This window comes from Corvus moneduloides, chromosome 21 (assembly GCF_009650955.1).
Source record: "Corvus moneduloides isolate bCorMon1 chromosome 21, bCorMon1.pri, whole genome shotgun sequence".
In the NCBI taxonomy this organism is placed as follows: Eukaryota; Metazoa; Chordata; class Aves; order Passeriformes; family Corvidae; genus Corvus; species Corvus moneduloides.
The window spans coordinates 5,540,684-5,558,447 of record NC_045496.1 but is presented as its reverse complement, the minus strand read 5'-3'; the positions used below and the strand labels follow the sequence as shown (position 1 = coordinate 5,558,447).

The following is a 17,764-nucleotide window of genomic DNA, read 5'->3' as shown; positions in this document are numbered from 1 at the left end:
TCTTAAAAGGGCTGCGACTTCTTACGGGCCCGTGCGCCTCGGCAGCGCCCCGGCGGACGGGGGCGCGGATGGCGGGCGCGGCCCCTTTAAGCGCGGCGGCGGCTGCGGGGGGAGCTGTCAGCGCCCGCCAATAGAAACTCGCGCCGCGCTCCCCGCCCCTTCCCTTCCCCTCTCCGCCGCCCGCGCCGCCTCATCCCCGAGCCGGGCGCGTTCCGATTGGCGCGGCGGCGGGCGGCTCTCCTCTCTGATTGGCTGAGATGGGAGAGGGGGCGGGGTCTCCGCGCGGCCCGGCCCCTGCGCGGGGCGGGCTGCGGCGCGGGGGAAGGAGACGCTGCCCTTCCGCGGCCATGGCGCGCGGCGCGGGGACAGGGCGCCGAGCGGGGCCGCGCGCCCCCCCCGCCGCGGTGAGTGGTGCCGCCCGCGCCCGCTCGCGGGGGCCGGGCCCGCCGGCCCGCACCATCGTTAGTGGGGGGGGGGGGGGGGGGGAAGGAGGGGGAAGCGCCGAGCCGGGGACCCCCGGCTGAATCCGGTCATGGGGGTGGGGGGTACAGAGGGTGCGGGGGTGGCGGGGATGCCCCCGGGGTGAGCGAGTGCAGGGGCCCGGGGATGCCGGAGGGGTGCGAGGCACCTGAGGGCGCAGGGGGGATGCTCAGGGATGCGGGGGATGTCGGGGGTGCGGGGATGCTCCGGGGCTGCGGGGGGTGCGGGAGCCCTGCGTGCTGCAGTGCAGGTGCGGGGGGTCCCGTGGGACGCTCGCCGCCGGGCCGGTGGGTTTAAGCCCCGGCGCCGGCTGCCCACGGCGGGCAGGGCTGGGGGGAGATGCCCGGACAGAGGGGCTGCCTTGGTACGTCTGGCGCCTGTACTCCCTATCCCGGTATGGTAACCCCTAGGCTGTTTTCCGTGCCCAAAATTCCTTGCACTTTGCTCATCTCTGCTGCGGCCAGGACGTTGTGTTTAACCTTGTGGGGAGAGCCCATGGCCGGTGTCCGGTCCGTGCGGGCTCCCGGTGCCCGGAGAACATTCCGTCGGTGCTCCCGGGGCAGTGGGTGCGGGGCTCTGTCACACGCCGGTGCCTTCTGCCGCTCTGTCCTTGACGGGAGCACATCCCTCCTGCCCAGAGCACATCCCTCCTGCCCAGCCCCGCTAGCAAAGCTCCGAGGGAGCTCAGGCAGCATGGAAATCTCCTGGGAGAACCCCCTTTGGTTGGTGGCTCTTGAGCAAGGCTGTGATGCACAGACAGTTGTGTGAAAGCAGAGTTTTGGCATTGAAAACGTGTGTATGGTTATTTGGGATAATTGGGGCTTTTTTATATTGGGACTGCAAAGAAAATTCCTCCAGCCATGTGCTGGCAGTTCTGGTACATGTAGAAATTTCTGGGAGCTGCTAAATCTGAGGGTGCTGCTGCCATAGAGCAGTTTGGGAATCTGTCCCCGTGGTTGGTAGGACAAGCAAAGGAATTGCTGCTGCTGGTGAGAAGATGTTTTGTATTCGCTGTTCCAAGTGACCTGGTGTGTGTTTTGTGAAGTGCACTGCAAGGAGGAGCAGGGCGTGTGTTCCCCTCACTCACCCGATTTTTCCCCTCTTCCCGCAGGAGGATTGTTGGATGGAGGCCAATTCCAGGACTCTGAGCCACATGTCAGAGAAAAGTTGGGTTCTTTTGTGAGCAGCTCACACAGCATCTACAAGTGCCCTTCCCCGTGGCGGCTCCTGAAGGTGCCGAGGTCCTCGTGCAGACATGGCATTTAGGAGGACAGAGGGAATGTCCATCATGCAGGCCTTGGCAATGACCGTGGCAGAGATCCCCGTGTTTGTTTACACGACGTTTGGGCAGGTACAAGGAGCGGGAAAGGTCTTCCTGTCACATTCCTGGGGCTGGCTCTGCGGGGTTGTCTGCGTGAGATGGAGGCACAATTGGGGTGGTGCTGGGGGACCTGGGCAGTTTGAGGGATTGGAGGAATTTCAGGGGGAGTTCGGGGTGGTGGAAGAGACTTGTTCTGAGTGGGCTTGGAGAGGAGAGAAAAGCGCTTCCCACATTCCTCCCTGGGAGAACACCCAGGTTCAATCTTTCTCTTCATCAAAGGCGCTATAAAAAGACTTGTCTTTCAAAGAAGAGTAATACGTTCCCCACTTGTAGTGATGCAGCACTTGGAGCAATAAAGCTCAGCTTCACGCCAGGGCTTCAGAGCTGAATTTGGGTAACCTGGATTGCATCTGTCCCAGGCTGTGTGCAGATTTTGCAGTGTTTTTTGGCAATGAGGATTGAGACCAAGTTCTCCAGGTCCTGTCAAAATGATGCTTCACAGTCTCTCTGTTGCTATGTCTTAGTTGTGTAGCAGGGGGCCTGTTTTGTAGATAGGAGGGTAAAGCCAACGTGTTTCATGTTTAACACAGGTTTTAAATTTTTTTTTTTAAAAAAGGCAATGGAATTGGTTTTTCATTGTTGCTCTTCCATTTCTTTTGTGTTTAAAGTCTGTCTTCTCTCAGCTGCGACTCTCTCCAGGCCTGCGCAAGGTGCTGTTTGCCACAGCTCTGGGGACGGTTGCCTTGGCTCTTGCAGCTCATCAGCTGAAGCGGCGGCGCCGCCGAAAGAAACAAATTGCTCCGGACAAGTGTGGCTTTAAACCGGGAGGGATCACAGTGCCCATCCTGCCAACCAGGAGGGTCTCCTCTGTGAAGAAAGGTTGGCCTTACAAAAAGGGAAAAATCCCCAAAGAGGATTTTTTGTACGGGGAGGGATGGGAAGGCGGGGGGAGAGGAAAGCACAGCCATTGGTGTAGTGCTTCAATGGGGAATGAAGTGGGAATTCTGAAGTGCAGTGCCATGAGCACAGGCTTTGGGGAGCAAAGGGAGACAACTCTGAGCTCACAGTCCTCGGGAAGAAAAGGTGTCCTGAGGTTTTCCCTGAGGTTTGCATTCCCATCCCCTTTCCTGCAGGCAGCCTGTGGACAATTACCACGCTGCCCAGTAATGACCAGGGCACGCAGTGACCTGGTTCTGCATTGATCTCGTGACGTCAGTGCGGGTCCTGTGCTCTGCTCAGGGGAGGGGAGGGTGGCCTGGGCCAGGCTGGGGAGTTGGGAGTGTCCATCCAGCTCTGCGGTGACTCCCAGCTTCCTCACCTGCTTGTACTGATTTTAGGGGTAAGACTGACCCAGGCTCTCAGCAAAGCACTTTAGGGATTAAGCATTTGTTTGGTGAAATGTATGAAAATCAAGGGAGCAGTGTCTGTGTTCTGCCTGCCCTGAGGGAAGGTGGAGGAGTTTTTGCTTGATTGTTTCCACTTGTCTCTTGCTGTCCATAAGCAGTGAATTCATTCCTCAGCCTCAGATCCTCACTGACACCAGCTTTCTTAGGCTCAGAGCAAAGCAGAGCAGACAGGAGATCTGTGGCTTATTTCTAGGTGTTGGATGCTGCTTTGCCCATTCACAGTCACACTGGACAGGGTGATGTTCCCCTCCCTATTCCCTGCTGCAGTCACCTGGGCCTAAAATCCTGTTTTTGTGTGACCTTCCCAACTGCAGGATACTCCAGCAGGAGAGTCCAGAGCCCTGGCAGCAAGAGCAATGACACGCTCAGCGGGATTTCCTCCATTGAGCCCAGCAAACATTCCAGTTCCTCCCACAGCCTTGCCTCGGTAAGGACCTTGTTGGCAGGGCTGGGAGATGTCAGTGCATGTACCTGTCACGAGATCACCAAGTCCTTGGGCTTGTACTGGCTCATGGAGAATGCCAAAGCCTCTGGAGCAGAACAGGTTGCACTGTAATTGTAGGGCGGGTTCTGATATTAGCCTTGCACTGAGTGTCTGGAGTTCCCTGCAAACAGCAATTTTTTGTGGCCAAGAGCTCCAGGATTCCTTGGCCAATTCTTTGGCCGAGGAGGAGCTGCAGGAGGGATTTCCCTGTGGGACATGGCCATGGTTCCTTGGAGCTGTCTGTGACCCTCTCAAGGAGTTAGGCTGGGTTGTTTCTGGGTCCCACAGCCATGGAGAGCTTGTTTGCTTCCCTCCATGGTGGGGGTTTGGGTGGCCCAGCAGCCTCTCCCTTCTGTGCTGGGGCTGCTCACAGCTTGCTTTGTTCTTAAAACCAAATTAACTCAAATTAGCTACTAAAATCTGATGGCTCTGTTCAGGAAACAGCACAGGTTGAGAACACAGCCCAGTCACTCTGCCTCCTCCAAAGCCAAAAAGCAGCCTATCAGTACTGGTAATTCAGGCTTAACCAGGCAGGAGAAGCCATCAGTGCTTATATCCACCTTTTGTGAGACCAAAACTGGAAGCATATGTGGCTTCAAGACCTGTTTCACATCCCCATGGCCCAGAGCCTCATGTTCTGTTGGAGCAGGGGGGCACAGATGAACCTCTGTGAGTGGCTGCAAAGTCCTCCCTCGTCATCACCCAGGCTCAGAGGCTGCTTGGCAATGCTGGGGAAAGGAGAGGGAAAAATCATCCCTTCGAAGGGAGCTGTTGGGTGCCAGGACCCCACAGCACATGCTGGTGTTGCTGGTTTTAGTACAGCTAAAGCACCAGAAGTTGCCAAAATCCGTGCTGGCCAAAGTGTGTCTCCAGCAGGCGGCAGTGCCTGCACGGCGCTGGGCACGGCACAGCATTCCCTGGGGAGCTGGGGTGTGATGGGATGTGACCGTGAGCACCAAGCTGTGTCCAGCTCTGGCCTCTTTCCCCCCACAGGGACTCGCATCCACGTAATTCCCCCATGGCTTCTCAGTTCACACAGATGCTATCCAGGTTTTGTAACACTGAAATTCTGTTTCTCTTTAAATAAAAAGCAATCCGTGAATGCCTTTTCCCACTGCTGGTGCCTAGGTGGGGATATCCCCACGGACAGGCATCTGTTTCTGTACAGATGAGCTGACCCTGTACTTACAGTTTTCATATTACTTGGTGGAAAAACAAGTGATCCTTTGCACAGCTGCAGGTTTGCCTGTGCTCTCCTTTGCTTCCTGGGCTCCTCTTTGCTATCCAGTAAGTAAATTGGCAGCAGTGAGCTGATGATTTGCAGTTCTGGATCTCAAGGTGATTTATTAACATCCCACAGGGATTGATCAATGGAGGCAGGGCAGGAATTCATCTGTCAGCTGATTGTTGTAGCTTGTTTTTGGTACCAAGCTCATGTTTGGACATCCTTCTCTAAGCCACAGGAAAATGCTAGTCACTGATAGTGTTGAATCCAGCACTTTACTGGGTCAGACTTTAGAAGACATTGATACCTTGGTGTGAAACTGGACAAAGCTGACACTGCTGTGTGGATTGTTGAGCTCAGCCCTCCGAGGAGAGGGTCTGGTTACAAAGAGAAGAGTGAGGATTCCCCTTGCCCTCTGGGGAATCCTCAGCTGTATTTCTTCTGGGAAACTGTTTCTTTTGTTTGGACTGTGCTTTCTTCCTTGCCACTTCCAGTGTTTTTTGTATAGGCAGCTGGGGCTGACATGAGCTTTCCATCAAAATCCTGGTGCCTTTGTAGTGATTGCTTTGGACCTTTCGTGGGCTGTTTCCTCCATCAGTGCTCTCCTTGTAGTCCTTATCAATACAGGGGAGCACAGGGCAAACATGGGGAAGAAAAATGCCTTTTTGCTGAAGTTTAACTGGTGTTTGTTTGATCTTAGTTTGTTTGATCTTGAGAGAATTTAAATGCATTTGGTGCCCTCTGCTCCCTTCCTGCAGATGGTAGCAGTCAACTCCTCAAGTCCAATACCCCCAGGGATGTGGGAGGCCCAGGCAATGGGAGATGCTGGAGCCATTGGTGATTCCAGTGCAGAAAGCCTCTATGTTCAAGGTAAGCAGGCACAAGGTCATTCCCCTGGGGGGGTTGTTTATCACTGTGAGAGCAAGAAGGGTGTGAGAATTGACACAGAGCATCAGCACTCAATGTAGAACTCTAACAGAAAGTTCCCTTCCATTCTCAGCCTAAACTCAAATAAAAATCCCATCTTCTCTTAAAAAAAAAAAAAAGATCTTTTTTGTCAGTGAATAATTTACTTCCAAAATACTGTTCTTGAGCACAGGCTCTTCTTGTGCAGAGAACAGTACTTTGAATGTAACATGGATAATGTTCTAACCAGTTTGGGGATGTTCTCCTTCTAATCCAAAATAAACCATATTTAAACAGGAAAGAAAGGGAATATGTTTATTCTTTCAGCTGGGGAGGGATTTCCCTCTTTGCTGGATTGTCTGAGTGAGCAAAGACTCATCCTGTATCTCTTTGTTCCTGAGTGCCTTGGAACTCTCAAAGGTTTTGGTCGTGTTTCCAGGCATGGAGCTGTTTGAGGAGGCCCTGCAGAAATGGGAACAGGCACTGAGCATCAGACAAAGGGACAGTGCTTGTACCAGCACCCCTGTGCCCTGGGACAGCAGGAAGCAGCAAGAAAGCATGTCTGAGAACCTTTCAGAGGTAGGTCCCCACATGCTGAAAGGCCAGCCTGGGTGCTGGAAGCAGTAAACAGTGGGAGGTTAAAAGGAGAGCAAATTAAGGGCAGAGACAGGCCAGACTCTGTTTAAGAGCTGTCTGTATCTGCAGCTTCCTTATGCAATGGAAGTGGGTGTTTTTAATTTCTTTCTCTTTTTAATATGTCTCGCCCCCTCATTCCCCAGCTTTTCTACCCACCTTCCAGCCTTGTGTCACTCACTGTCACACGTGTCCTCCCGTGGCACAGCCTGTGGTGAGAAAAGGCTGTGATGAATGCAGCACAGCTTTGGCTGGCAGTGTTGTCTCTGTAACTTTTTAATGCATTTGAAAATGGAGATCTTGATGGTCACCGTCCCTTCTGGGAACTGGGTGGAGAGCAGAGCCCAGCTGTGTGTGTGTGGATGAGGAAAGCAGTGGTAACTTGGTAGGAGCTGAGTGTGGCCCTGGTCCCTGCAGGGAGATGTGTACCTCACTCAGCCTGCAGCTACAGAAGCCAGGATTTTAGGACAGCCCTTTGCTGTCTGAGACTTGAGGACTATGCAGGGAAGACCTGTGTTAAAGGAGATCTAAACTAGAATGGCTCAGTGACAGCCACAAAGCTAAAAAACCTGCTGTAACTCAGGGCTGTGAAAGGAGCTGAACTCCCAACTCTCCAGGAGTTCTCACTGGGAAGAAGTGTTCCCAGCCTTTTGTAAACAGTCTGGTGTAGTAAGTATGTGGGACATTTGTCTTTTGTGCTGGATAATATTTATCCAAGTAAAATCTGGATTCTGTTGTTGTTGGCTCTCCTTGAAGAGCCCTGTAGTGTTTCTAAAACTGCCTTAAGACCAGTTGATTCATTATGAAAATAGATTTTGTGCTTCTTGTTAATGCTTCTGTCTTCCGGGTGAGATACTCATGCAAACATAGGGGCATGAAGGCAAGATGCCATTCAAGTCTTATTTTCCCCACACCTTTTTTTTTTTTTCCTCCATCCTCCTGTGTTGCTTACAGCAAACTTTGCTTATACCCAGCACCTTAATCTAAATACTGTTATCCAGTTCTGGATATCCTGTTATATTCAACACAGGTTTCGTGATGCTATTTCTCCTGGAAATGAGGCTAAAGTCAAAAGGCAAGAGAATTAAGTGGTGTAGAACTTATTAAAATACCTGTTTTTCTGGGTGGCAGGTTAAAGTTCTTGAGTTCTTTCTTCCTTTTTTAAGAGGAAAACAAAATTGTGAAGCTCAAAAGCCAGAGGGTTTGAGTAGGCTGTGTGGAAGCTTCCCTCTCCGTGCATTATTAGCTGCATTGTAGGATTAACGACTCCTCTCTCTTTTTATTTTTAATCATTTAATCTGCAAACTGAAAATCCCATTTTCACTGAATTTTTCCTCCCATATTTGTGCTGTCCAATCTGTCTGTGCCCAGCTGGCTAACTAAGGGTGGCATTTATGTGTGTTCCAGGAGGAGTCCCAGAAAAGGGAGTTTGCTGAGAAGCTGGAGTCCCTCTTGCACCGAGCCTACCACCTCCAGGAAGAGTTTGGCTCCTCGCTCCCGTCGGACAGCGTGCTGCTGGATCTGGGTAGGGCATCTGACTACAGTAAAATGCCAGTTTCCTGCCTGGTTTTATGTCTTTTCTGTAAGCCAAGTAAAGGAGGAGTGACAAAGTGCGAGTGGAAGAGAGCACAGGAGCTGAGAGGAATGTTGGTCCGTGAACTCCAACACGTGTGGCTTCTTTCTCTCCTCCAGAGAAGACTTTAATGCTTCCCTTGGCGGACGGATCGTTGCGGCTGCGGACGGATGATGAGGACAGCTCGGCTTCGGAGGATTCCTTCTTCTCTGCAGCAGAGGTGACTGAAGTGTCAGCTGTGTGTCACAGCCCAGTGGCTTGGAGGGAAGGCACAAAGTCAGCAGAGCCAAACGCATCTTGGGAGAGGAAGATGATCAAACAGAGAGCAACAGCCTCAGGCTGGGAGGCTCATGATGGATGTTAGGAAAAGCTTTTTAATGAGGGGGATGGTGCAGGCTTTTCCAACCAGCACTTCATGTCATCTTCTTATCTACTGTAGAAAACATGCCATAACAGCTAGGAAAGTGCTGTTATCTAATGTAAGGTGGCTTGGTAGTGTAAATTTTATGGATCATTGGCTATGTCAGAGCTGAGACAGCTTTTGGTGGAAAAAGAAATATCTTTGCATGAAACAGTTGTCACTGACAAACTTTGCTAGCTGAAGATTCTCTGAAGAAGGCCTACCTTGCTTGTGTGCAGTCTCTTGTGTATTTGCAAATATTTAATGAGCTCATTTTTTTCTTCCCACGTCTCTTGTTACCTCTACAGCTCTTTGATTCTCTCCCCTTTGAGGAAATGCCATTCCACCTCTCCAAGCCAGTGGCAGCGTACGAAGAAGCTCTGCAGCTGGTGAAAGAAGGGAAGGTTGCGTGCCGGACGCTGAGGTGAAGAGGCAGCTGGAGCTGTGGGATCTTGTGTCCCCTGCGGCACTGTGAACACATCATTTGCCTTTGAGCAGCCCCATAACCAGAAAAACCCTTTGGGGTCATAAAATCACAGCATCCTTCCTGCTGGGGTTTGGCCTTCCCAGGGAATTAGCCCCAGATTTTAGGGACTCACATGTTAAGAAAGAGTAATTGTCCCAGGAAGTTAGTGATAGGAAGTGTGACTGTTCTGGGAGGCTGGCATAGTCCTGTACCAGCCTGGCAGAGGTCCTCTGTTCCCCCAGGGAGCTGGATAAAGAGAAAGTGACTGTTCCTTTCTCCTATGCACAAACTGGGAATTTAGTTTTGTGGTTAGTTGGTAGGAGCACCAACATCAGGAGAACTGGAATTTACGCAATTCTTCCCCTTTCCCTCTAGGACAGAGCTCCTTGGCTGCTACAGTGACCAGGATTTCCTGGCGAAGCTGCATTGTGTCAGGCAGGCATTCCAGGTGAGACTGGCTCCAGGCTCCCAGGTTTCCATGGCACATGGCTGCCAGCAGCACGTTCCTGGAGAGCGCAGTTTTGTTTCCTAGATTCCAGCTTGTTAAAGGTTAATGACACTGGTGTGTGCAGCATTGCACTGCTTCATGTCCCGTCCTTTTTTTTTCTTCCAATTCAGAATTTGAGGGTGTGTAGGTCCTCACAGGAGACATCTGTGTTCCCTTTGCAGGAGCTGCTGGAGGATGAAAGCAATCAGCTGTTTTTTGGGGAGGTTGGGAAGCAGATGGTGATAGGACTGATGACAAAAGCTGAAAAGGTAGGAAGTTTATGTAACAACTAAGCTGTGTCTTGAGTACAGGGACACTTGTTCCCCCATCCCACCCCAGAGTTTGTCCAGTATGTTGGAAGAAGAAAACTTCATCTGAGTGCTGGTGACTACTGTGATGTTGATGTCAGCTCAAATCTGAGTAGTCAAACTTCTGTTTTGTTCCTCTGCTCTCCCAGAATCCCAAAGCTTTCCTGGAAAGCTACGAGGAGATGCTGCGTTATGCCCTGAAGCAAGAGACCTGGCCGACCACTCAGCAGGAGCTGGAGGGAAGAGGGGTTGGTAAAGACATTATCTTTACAGAGTTGCAGAGGAGTTGGAAGATATTTCTTGCCCAGAGAGGTTGTGGAATTCCCATCCGTGGAAGTGCTCAAGGCCAGGCTGGAAGGGGCTTGAAGCAACCTGGTCTAGTAGAAGGTGTCCCTGCCCATGACAGGGGGTGGAACTGGATGGTTTTAAAGTCCCTTACAAGCCAAACCACTGTGATTCTATTATAATGAAAATGTAGGAATGGCCCAGGAGTGAAAGAGCTGCTGGTGAAATAAGATTACATTGACTTCAGCTTGTTACATTTTGTTGCTTCTAACCAAAAAAGCCTGTCTCTTTAAAACCCGTTCCCTTTATAGACTGTTCTGCTCCCTGACAGGTGGTGTGCATGAGCTTCTTTGATATTGTGCTGGACTTCATCCTCATGGATGCTTTTGAGGATCTGGAGAACCCTCCCTCCTCCGTGCTGGCTGTGCTGCGCAACCGCTGGCTGTCCGACAGCTTCAAGGAGACGGTGCGTGAGATGGGGAGTGCTGGTGTGAGATCAGTGCCAAGGCCAGAAAAGAGCATAACCTCATCTTTCCTGGTTCAGCTGAATTCTCTCTTTATCAATGCCACGCTTTCCTGAAGCTCTAAACAACAGTCTTCTTGTGCATGGAAATTGTTTACAGGAAAGCTTTCCTTATTTTGAAAGCATCTGGTCGGCAACCAGACTTATGGCTCTAGGGGCCTTTATCAGTGATGCCATGGAGATGTTAAAAGATGACAGCACCTATTTTTATGAATGAGAATAAAAGGGTCAAAATACAGGGAAAAATATGTGGGTTTTAGCACATGGCCATTCATTCTGGCAGTACCTCAGCAGACACTGAAGCTGAAATTGCAAAGCTTTCCTTTAGTCCTGCCCCCAGTTGTATTTTTAAGACTGATTAGTTTGATAGACTGAGAATAAAATGGCACTTTGTAACAGCTGCCTGCTTACAGGGGATTGTGGGCTGTTGGGCAACTATGTCAGATCATATTAACAATCTTCAGAAACCCTTTGGCTTCTCTGGAATGGATCTGAAGTGGCTAAATCTGCTTCCAGTTCACTTCAATTTTGTCATTTTAGAGTTGTTGGCACAAAAGGGCGACTGCTTTGATGTTTTGATGACAATGTGTTGGTAAACTTTGGGTTTTTTTAAGTAATCCCAGTAGCTAATGGGCTCTCTCTGTTAATTGTAGGCTCTAGCAACTGCTTGCTGGTCAGTTCTGAAAGCAAAAAGGAGGCTTCTGATGGTAAGCAAAATTAATCCAAAGGGAAATAATCTAATGTATTTGAGGCTGAAAAGAGGACACATAGATCTTGACAAAGTATGAAGTCTTAAGTGGTAGAAGACTGAACAGAGTCACGTTCTTTGTGATGCTTTAGAGCCCTGGGGTCCTGTGGTCACTGCTCCAGTGCTATGCCAGTATTTTACTGAATCAATCTGAGTTTATTCTCCCTTATTCTCTTAATGTGAGGATTCAAATGACAGTGTTGCCTGTCTGGTATTCCCTCTCCCTGCTCACAATACTGTAGGAGTGGCTGCTGATCCCAAGCAACAAGGGACTGCTCCTGAATTGTATTTTCCTTGCTGGCACCAAACGGAATGGTTCAGGCACTGCTCTGCTCCCTGATGCTGATGCTAATTAGCCATTACTTGATGAGTTTCACTTAAATCTGTGACTTCCTAAAGTATCACAGCAGACGAGTTTATGGAGCTGGGGAACAGGAAGCCACAACTTTACAACCCCAGTTCTGCCACAGAGTCTGTGGCCTCTGGCAAGTTTTCAGCTCAGTCCCAACAGCCAGCTGGTATGACGGGGTTTGGCTCCTGAGATGGCACAGAGAGAAATGAGAGCACTAGAAGCTCTACTGGTGCTGTCATGCAGTAGCTCTGCCTTGGATATTTGCATGTCCTTTCCTGGCTTGGTCAGCAAATTATAAATAGAGGCTATAAAGGCTGGCTGGTGATTGCTTTTCATTTTCTTCTGTTCATTTTCCTCTTGAAATAGCAGCTTAGAAACATGAAGATACAAAGCTCTAGTCATCCTTCAAGGGATCTGAAAGATAAATGTAGTTTTGCAGGAGGAGATGTTCCAAATAGCTCTTAACTTCAGTTACTGAAGCTTTCTGGCAGGGAAGTTGGTGGCTGATTTGGAATAAGCTGCTAATTCTGTCTGAGAATGAAGACCATCTAATTCTGTTCTTCCCTGTGGCAGGTACCAGATGGCTTTATCTCTCATTTCTACTCCGTATCGGAGCATGTCAGTCCTGTTCTAGCCTTTGGTTTTCTGGGGCCCAAGCAGCAGCTATCCGAAGTCTGCAGCTTCTTCAAGGTAAGGTGGCTTTTCTGTACCTCATCTGTGTGGGACTCCTGTCTGCTGGCTTAAAGCTGCTGCTATGTGCCCTTGGTGGCTGGTACCAGCAGGTGAAGGAATGTGACTGTAAACCTTCCTTTTTTTGCAGCACCAGATCGTCCAATATTTGAAGGACATGTTTGACTTCGACAATGTGAGGTACACGACGGTGCAGTTGCTGGCAGAGGACATTTTGCAGCTGTCGCGGCGGCGCAGCGAGATCCTCTTAGGATACCTGGGTACCGAGACTTCCCCAGAGATGAACGGCATGCTTCCTGGCGTAACCGAGCCGCTGAAGGAGGAGCTCATCTGATGTCAGCAGAGGAAAACGCTTTTGTACAGGGACCTTTTCCTCCCAGAGATGGATAAAACTACCTGCAAAGTGCAGCGGTGGCAGCAAGACTACATGAAGACACAGCAATCTGGCGGGACCTTCTGCTTTTTGTAGCCAGTAGTGTTTGCTGGGATGGATCCAGGACCACTTGCCAGCTTATGGTTTGAATTTCTCCTTTGTTCCACCTTCCTGTTCTTCTTATTACTATTACTTTCAATGTCTTATATATACATCGTGTCCTGAACTGCCCGGGCCCAGATTTTTGCCCAATTCTCTTGAATAGGGCAATGTATGTACCTGTTTTGCCTGTGTGTTTTCTGGGAGGTAAATCCCCGACATTTACGATTGTGCGTGGGAACAGGAATATCATTGGGAAATTCTCCACTTGACCATTACCTTCTCAAGGAAGCTTTGCTTGCTTTGGGATTTTTGTTACTGTTCTGCTCTGCTGTGTTCCTACAGACATTAATTACTGCTAATTTTTACCCTAAGTGTGTTAACACATGTAATGTGACTAGCAAAGATTTCTTTCCTGGGGAGGAAGAAACAGTTCTGTAAAGCACTGAAGTAAAATGCAGACTTCTGTAAGCAGTCTGAAGCTCTAGGGGAATTGGTCTGTTCCCTTGGTGTTGCTGCTCTTTGGAGACCAGATGATGACGAGCTCTGTGTCCTGGTCATCCTTGCTTAGGAGGTTGCTGAGGTCTGTGTTTGCCCCTAAGGCAAGTTAGTGTGAGGAGGGGAGGGATTTGCATCCTGCCTGTGTTTGCACAAAGTCTTTGGCATCCATCAAAGTGCCTTGCTGGATTTCAGAATGAGACAGCAGCAGCTTTTGCTGGGTCGGAGGTGTGGGGTGTGTACAAGCAGAGGGAAAGGGTAATAACATGGTGCTTATTGCTGTTATGCACAGGGTAGCGAGAGGTGTAGATGTTGGATGTGAGGTTATGTGTGCGGATAGTTGGAGAGCTGGGATCAAGCTTCTAGAGAGGAAATGACTCTTTACCGTCTGTCAGTCCTAAGAAATACAACATAATTTTGGGTAATGATCAAATGTGTGTATATGGTAGTGCTTCTCAAATGCTGGGATCCTGACTGCCCAGCAAGCACCTGGAATCTGGCTCCTCTGGGATGTGAGCTGAGTTGGATACTCGTGTAGGACAGCAGCAGTGGAGTGTGCTGAACTAGAGAGTCATAAAAATCACAGAATAATAGAATATGCTGAGTTGGAAGGGACCCATCGGGATTGAGTCCAACTTCTGGCTCTGCATAGGGCACCCCAACATTCCCACCATATGCTGAGAGAGTTGCCCAAACTTCTTGAACTCTGTCAGGCTTGGTGCTGTGACCACTTCCCTGGGGAGCCTGTTCAGTGCCCAACCACCCTCTGGGTAGAAAACCTTTTCCTGATATCCAACCTAAACCTCTCCCAACTCAGCGTCATGCCATTGACTTGAGGCAGTCCTGGCTTTTGTGTGAGGTTTGCAATGATTTGCTGAGTCCTCTGTGAGTACAGCGCCACAGATGAAGGTTGAGATCCAGCCTGTGCCTTCTTCTGTTTCAGTCCACATATAAGTCCAAGTCCCACCCTCGGAATGAGGAGGTCTTCAGGACTTCCACAAAAACATGAGCTTCACTGTTTTTGTTCCAGACTGATTAGTTACCCCTTGTGTCTGTTCTGGGTGAAAGACATGAGGCTTATCTGGACGTATTTTTGCAAGTGGAAAAAAATATGTAAGAATCTGGAATTTCCATATGAGTGGAAAATCAGTCCGTGGGCTTGGAGAATACAAATGCTTTCTTCCTCTTCAGATATCTATTGTGGATTCTGCTGGTAAAAGCAGGAAGGAAGTAAACAGAGAAAAAAAGTAAACAGGAGGACATAAAAGGAGCAGATAAATGTGCTGTGCCATGTGCTCTAGGGTCACCCTCCCTGAGCAGGGAGGTGGGACCAGGTGACCCACTGTGGTCCCTTCCAACCTGACCCATTCTGTGGCTCTCTGATTCCTTGAAATGCTCCTGAGATGTTTGCAGGGGGGTGCGTGTAGAGCACAGTAACATCTGGTGCTCTGTAAGCACATCAGACTGATGTGGCTTATCCTGGAAACCAGATTAATGCAATAAACAGGACCAACGCTGAGGCAGAAATTAGGAGCAGCTGCCCCAAGTGAGGCTGCATGGAATAAACTGTTATGAGAAGGATTTAAGAGACAGCAGTTGAAACTAGGAAAGGTCTCTGAGGTGTCTTGCTCCTGGCAGTGTGCAGGAAGAGAAGAAATGGAGGATGTTGTATTAGCATGTCACACCTGCTACATGTAAACTGTGATTCGAAAGTATGGTATATTCTGAAAGCAAGTTACTTTGCCAAAAAGATAATGTTGATAGTGCTTTGTGCTCTTGTATGGCTGGTTTAGAAGAAAGTCACTTCAGCAGCTTTTGTATAGTGATTAAAAAGATGCTAAAATATGAAGATTAACGTAATGAGATGGACTGTAATTCTAAACAATCAGTGCTGTTAAATTCTCATTTTTAGTGTTGTTTTATGTGTATTTATTTACTATTTTGAGTGTCTTTTGGCCTCAGTGCTTGGGCAGCCTGCCTGTTTTGTGTACAGACAAGAACACTGGCCGCTAACTTTGAGCTTTTGCATCCTTCTGGGAGAGGGTACTGAAACAGGGTCCCCCTGAAGCGAACACTAACTTGCACTGTGGCTTTTTAAGCAGAGGAATTGTAAATTCCTAATCAATCAAATGAAGAAAGACTGTTTTATTACAGCCTGATGCTTTTCCTTAGCCCTTATTGCAAGTAGGTTACACAGCCCTCCCAGTGAAGGTAAAGAGGAATTGGCCTCGGGAACATCTGCAGCTTCTTGAAAGTCGAGTTCTCTGCCTTTGCCCACCAGCAGTGACTTAGTCCTGCACCAGCCAAGGATGTTTGCCGGGACAAACTGGTTTTATCTTTACTGGGATGGATGTTAAACTTCTCTACATCTCCCCCTCATTTCCTTGCTGCTCTTTGTCCCTCCCCAATCCCAGTGTAGCTCAAGAGGAAAGGCAGAAAGGTGTCTGCAGCCTCTGAAGGGAACTGCAAGGATCAGCGGGTTCACAGGAGTTGTTCCTGTGGAAGAAGCTCTCCCTGGCCTGAGCAGTGCTGTCAGGGACCTGCTGTGTTCAACTCCTTTGGATGCAGCCCTTGGGTTGCAGGGCCCAGCCCAAAAGGTGACTCTCATACTCACCTGTATTGCAGGGAAGAGTTAAAGGGTATGATGGAACACCTGCCTGCCCTCTGGCTTCCTGAGATCCCTAGAAAATCCCTTCCCCCACCTACTGTGTTTAACAAAGGAAATTCTTCAGTATTAATAGCAGCTGAGATGTGTATTTGGGTAGAATCCCTTGAGATGAGACATTCACCTTTTTTTATGATGAACCCTTATTCTCAAGGGGTTAAATCATCCTGGGCTGACACTTGCAAGATTTTAACACTGATGGGGATTTAAAGTGGCTTAGCAGCCATGAAGTAAAATCCCTCAATAGTGTCTGATGCTTAAACAGAATTTAAAATATGCATGACTTTCATTTTTTATGTGGAGGTTGTAACAAGCGCAGTACTTTAGTATGTATGTAGAGACCATGCCAAATTGCTCTAGGAGGGTCTTTATGATCTTTAAGCACAGTAATAAAATTATGAGGAAAAATCTGCCTTGTATCTACAAAATCAGTGTGGCTTTGAAGAGCATGACTTGTGTTGTCTCATACAGGGAGGTGGGAAAGCAGGATTTTATTTATCCCTCTTCAGTAGAACATTCCTCTGCCATATCTGAAACTAATGAATGTAAACTTGTGCCTATTTTTTTCTTGATTTCTTAAAGGTGTAAAAATCTGTTCTTGATTTGCTCCTATCTTTTTCTTTGCAGCTGATTTTTAAAAAATATCTTTAATCTTAGGATGTGGGCATTACAAGTAAAATAAAACTTTCCTTCATGATTGTGGGTTTTGTTCCTGAATTTCCTGGTGAAACGTGGTAGAAACTCAGTCTTTGGTTTCTGATTTAGGTGACAGTTGTGGTGGCACCTCTGCTTCTAGTGATGGTGTCAAACTAGGCTTGCTGTTCCTAGGGCCAGAATGATGAACTTGAAAGGTTTAAATGTAAAGTTAAAGGGTTTAATTGCATGGGGAGTCTTCCTGGGTCTACTGACAAGTCCACAGATGAAGTGGGCTATAAAATAAACAAAACAACTCCTTGTACTTTGAATCATGGTTGGAAACTGTGGGGTTTAATTTTTCAGATTTTTCTGTGGTGGTTTGGCTGTGTTGGAGTGTGGTGTGAGGAGGCTGTGATGAAGTGATAACAGAAAATCCCAGTGAGGAGCAGAATCTCTTACACATTGTCCAAGTTCTTGTAGCACTTACCAGCTTCCCAAACTCTGTGAGAGAAACCCAGACTAAAGCCTGCGGGTTGGTATCAGAGCTGCCTATCTGCTGAGCAAGGCGAGAAAATCATCTTCTTGTTCTTCTGAAACAACTATAGTGGATTTAAATAGTTTCATTTTCAGATGATAGAGAAACCAGACTGAATCAGATAGGCTGTTTCTTCCACAGTGATTAAAATTTCATTCTTATGCTTAAAAATAAAAAAAGTAAAAACTAGTCTCTGTTAGCATTAATGCAAGCCTGTCATGAACTCTGATGTATGCAAATAAAATATTCGTGGATAGGAAAATTTTTGTCTCACGCCACACCCTGATCATTAGTTGAGAGAGTTAAAAGGAGTTTATCTCAGTTTCCATGGAGTCAGACTCCACACTCATTACAGCTCCAGAGCAGCTTTGTGCTTTCTTGTGCTGAGGCACAGAGCAAAGGCTGCTCCATGTATTGACACTTTTTTCTCCTGTTCAGGAAGGAGTGGGTGAATACAGCAATGAAGCCCACAATTTTCAGTACTTGTCATGGTACATAGATCAAATGTAATCCACTCTGCCAGCATAACTCTACATTCAATAGCTTGGAAAGGAGGAGATTTATTTAACTTGAATAATGAAAGCAGTAAATCACTCATGCTCCCTCATAGCAGTCTTGTGCGATGAACTGAGCTCCTGCAGTAAATATTTGCTCTTTCTTTCCAAATAATA

General features: G+C 48.4%; 1 protein-coding gene across 2 annotated transcripts; it reads left to right on the top strand.

The window, feature by feature from the left end:
- Nucleotides 1-319: 319 nt before the first annotated feature.
- Nucleotides 320-16,887, top strand: MIGA2 (mitoguardin 2). 2 transcript variants are annotated; one of them, XM_032130592.1, is made up of 16 exons: nt 320-404; nt 1,592-1,831; nt 2,485-2,680; nt 3,522-3,634; nt 5,675-5,786; nt 6,262-6,401; nt 7,863-7,980; nt 8,148-8,248; nt 8,737-8,852; nt 9,270-9,342; nt 9,564-9,650; nt 9,839-9,937; nt 10,306-10,440; nt 11,151-11,204; nt 12,171-12,287; nt 12,418-16,887. In XM_032130592.1, the coding sequence occupies exons 2-16, from the start codon at nt 1,736-1,738 to the stop codon at nt 12,619-12,621; spliced, it is 1,761 nt and encodes a 586-aa protein (XP_031986483.1). In that variant the 5' UTR covers nt 320-404; nt 1,592-1,735; the 3' UTR covers nt 12,622-16,887. The 2 variants fall into 2 exon arrangements, with proteins under 2 accessions (XP_031986483.1, XP_031986482.1); XM_032130591.1 differs by having other exon boundaries at nt 2,470-2,680.
- Nucleotides 16,888-17,764: the final 877 nt, after the last annotated feature.

Excerpts from the sequence above, each read along its gene's own strand:
- MIGA2 (XM_032130591.1), top strand. The coding sequence starts at position 1,736 with ATGGCATTTAGGAGGACAGAGGGAATGTCCATCATGCAGGCCTTGGCA. Across the intron at positions 6,402-7,862 it reads TGTCTGAGAACCTTTCAGAG|GAGGAGTCCCAGAAAAGGGA; the intron begins GTAGGTCCCCAC and ends TGTGTGTTCCAG. Across the intron at positions 9,343-9,563 it reads GTGTCAGGCAGGCATTCCAG|GAGCTGCTGGAGGATGAAAG; the intron begins GTGAGACTGGCT and ends TTCCCTTTGCAG.